This window comes from Saprolegnia parasitica (assembly GCF_000151545.1).
Source record: "Saprolegnia parasitica CBS 223.65 unplaced genomic scaffold supercont2.817, whole genome shotgun sequence".
Classification (NCBI taxonomy): domain Eukaryota; phylum Oomycota; class Saprolegniomycetes; order Saprolegniales; family Saprolegniaceae; genus Saprolegnia; species Saprolegnia parasitica.
In genome coordinates, this window is record NW_012157211.1 from 1 (window position 1) to 3,156 (window position 3,156).

The 3,156-nt window shown below is 56.7% G+C and overlaps 2 protein-coding genes across 2 annotated transcripts; one reads left to right on the top strand and one right to left on the bottom strand.

Moving 5' to 3' along the window:
* Positions 1 to 10: 10 nt before the first annotated feature.
* SPRG_17858 (hypothetical protein) lies at positions 11 to 219 on the bottom strand (the record flags this gene model as incomplete). The annotated part of the gene is made up of 1 exon (XM_012357259.1): positions 11 to 219. A coding segment is annotated over one exon (209 nt), but the record flags the coding sequence as incomplete, so codon positions are not given.
* Positions 220 to 2,527: 2,308 nt separating this feature from the next.
* SPRG_17860 (hypothetical protein) lies at positions 2,528 to 2,907 on the top strand (the record flags this gene model as incomplete). Its single annotated transcript, XM_012357260.1, has 1 exon — positions 2,528 to 2,907. A coding segment is annotated over one exon (380 nt), but the record flags the coding sequence as incomplete, so codon positions are not given.
* Positions 2,908 to 3,156: the final 249 nt, after the last annotated feature.

Sequence of the window (3,156 nt, forward strand, 5' to 3'; positions counted from 1 at the left end):
GTCCTGGCACATGGACGGAACGTGGTAGCTGCTCTCGTCGTCCATGACGTCGGTCGCGCAGTGGCTCACGCGGTGCGGCGCCGGGGCGGCCACGGCCGCGCGGGACGACATGGTGAGGTCGTAGAGGTGCTCGAGGTCGACGCCGGCGTACGTGTCCTTGGTTGTGATGTCGTCCGGGTGGAAGAGGATGATCTTCTTACGCGACGCGACCTTCTTCATGCGACCCGACTTGGTACTCGTACGCATGTCGGCGCGAATTACGCAATGCACCAGAGCCAGCGAAAAGTGCGTGTCCCGTTGACGATCGACGAGCTGCAATCTGGTTTGTCGTTGCCTTGTCCAGGTGTGTACACGTTGCTGGGACAAGCGGGTGAAAAATACGCGCCTTTCACACCTGATGGAGTTCTCCGTGTATTACAACGGCACTGTACAAGCAAGACTTGAAGCATGGCTTGAAGCATGTTGCCCTGTGTCTGCATGCGCTCGTCGAACGCATTCACAATGTCGACGACTTCGTTTTTATGAAGCCAGAGTCCAAACAAGGAATCCAGGTACTGCCATCTCATTTCCAATCGTACTTGCTAGCACGGCCACGAAGGCTAGCTCCAAGTTCAAAACGGTCAACTGCCTCGGAGCTCGATGCATCAATCTGGCCCATTCTTCGATCTCGCTTCTACCAGTACGAGTTTCGAAGGAGATAGCTGGATGCTGGCCTTTTCGCGCAAATCTATTCTCTCAATGTCCATGGAAAGACAAACGCTGGGCGATGTTTCGCGAAGCAAGGGATGCCGTCAGATCAGACAAGTTGTCGGCGCTCGCCGAATAAACCACGCGTGTGTTGTGTGAAAAACCCATGGGACGATGCCGGATTGATGATGGCGAGGCCGACATGACACGTGGAAGATATTTGGGTGCGAGTCTGTCACAACGTGCACAGGTTGCGATACCATAAGTGCAATGTCATTAGCCGTGTCCAGTCGCAGCCTCGGATGACTCGACAGGAAGGACCAGGTGCGCGGGATGAGATGCCGTGCACATGCATGACGAAACACCAACGTGGTTTGGACCCTCCTCATGGTGCGCTCGATGATTCGTGGCGATGAGTAGGTGCACACGACCGTGGAAATCGTGGTGTGATGACCCAGGTGGGCCGTTGTCAGCTCTGAACTCTTCTGGAGAAATTCGCACGGTCTTCAGCGCAACCCAGATGAGTCCGCACCCGTCATTCCAGGACTTGCAACACACAACGCTATATACTCGAAGTCCTCTTGTATACCGCTTCCACTCGGTGCCGGCCTTTGTCAGCCGCCTACTCATGCACTGAGGGCCTGGAGCTGGCGCCTTGCGTTGTGAGGGGCCTCGCCCCTCGGAGCAAGTCGTCTCGCGTGGCCAAGTCTGCGGTGTTGTAGCTCGATAGCACGTGCATCGGCTATGACTTCCGATCGAATAGGTAATGCAACAGACTATTACATGTACACTGACGGTAGTCGTGTTGATGGCACTTGATAGAAATCAACCAAGCGTGATTGTGTTGCAATCAAGTCGGCGAGAAACGCAGGACGCAACTCCCTTGCACACGTAGCGCGACTGCATAAACGCTTGAACGAGAGTATTGTACTTCGTGCTCGCTACTGGGGAGCCCTAGGTATCACCCGAGTATGCCACCTTGCTGCAGACGTACAGGCGAGGAATGTACTGGCGTCACTCCGACGATCAGGGTGGCGCCACGTTCTGGACGAAGGTGCATATACATCCGGAACTACATAATGCTCCCGCTGCCTCAGCACAATCGTTCGCGAGCCGAACGAGCTCTCTGGAGGCGAACTTGGGTGCTCGAAGGCAGTGGGAGCTCAAACGAGAGGGAGAACCACCGTAGTCGTGCTGGCAGGTAGCGCACTCGCGGCATTCTTCTGGACGACTCGCCACCCAACTCGTCGTACTGGCCGGGAAGTTGCACGGTATTACTCGCCGTAGGATTACAGAGCGGTGCAACGGTAGACGGCTCTGCGTCTTCGTGGTCGGTCACTGATGTGGAGGACACATGCCTTGGTGCATATCGGCAACGGAATGTCGCTCGGCCGTTGGACTCGAGATCGTATGCGCGGCCGTGGCAGCCTGCCACGTGGTCGCAGAGCAAGCACACGGTCAAATGCGTCTATTCGCATACAATGAGGACCAACTGCAACGTTAAAGTGCCAATATCTCCAAGCGTCGCCGTTCGTGCTCGCTTCAACGGCGCTTGGTGCGAGTGGCGCGGCTCTGAACCGATCCCACGGGTTTCAACTTGGTTTCTATGCGTTGAAAGAAGGTATTCATTCGTTCAGGTTTCTTGTGCATCCGTTCCATATTTTTGTGGAGTACGAAGAATAGTCTTTCGAAGCATATCATATCGTAGAGGTACTGGTAGGAATCGAACCCCACGTTCCAGACAACCCACGACCGACCGGCTGACCAGAATAATGGCATCGCCGCCGACTGGCCACAGTGATTGCCGCTTGCAGTAACCTGGTATTTACGAATTGGAACCATGCAAGAGACCACGTCGGCCCGCGAGAGCGCCGGCGTCATGCTCTTTGACGCCTCGGACACGCGCTGGTCGGGCGTCTGCACAACGCGGACGTCCATCATGCTCGACCTCTCGTACCTCTACGACCCGATCTCGCAAACGCACGACGCCAAGTGTAGCGGTGACGCGACAACCAAGTCGGCATCCGACACCACGTGCAGCAGCAGCACGACCGAGACCCTCGGGAGTCGTCGCCGGCGCCGGCGAACCGCGTCGGTCGTCGAGACGGGCCGCCACAACGACGCCAAGTGGTTCACGCCCGTCTCCAAGTTTATCCGGTCGCTCTTCCGGCCCCGCGACCGAGACTCTCGGCTCCTCCAACGGCCCTCCACGTATTACAAGTAGGGTGCTTTCGGTGGAGCCTAGAGTATTTATATGCGCCCGTCGTCGAGCCATACTATGCCGTAGTACAAATCTGTAGCGATTGATGTTCGCCTTTGCTGCGTCTAGGCAAGCACACTGCGGTGCGGTGGTTCGAGCAGCGGCAAGTGCAACGTCGCTGGCCGCACGCAATTATGGATTTATATGGGCGCGACCTTGCGCCGTGCGTGGAGATCGTTCAAGTGCGAGTGCGAGGAACACGACCTGCC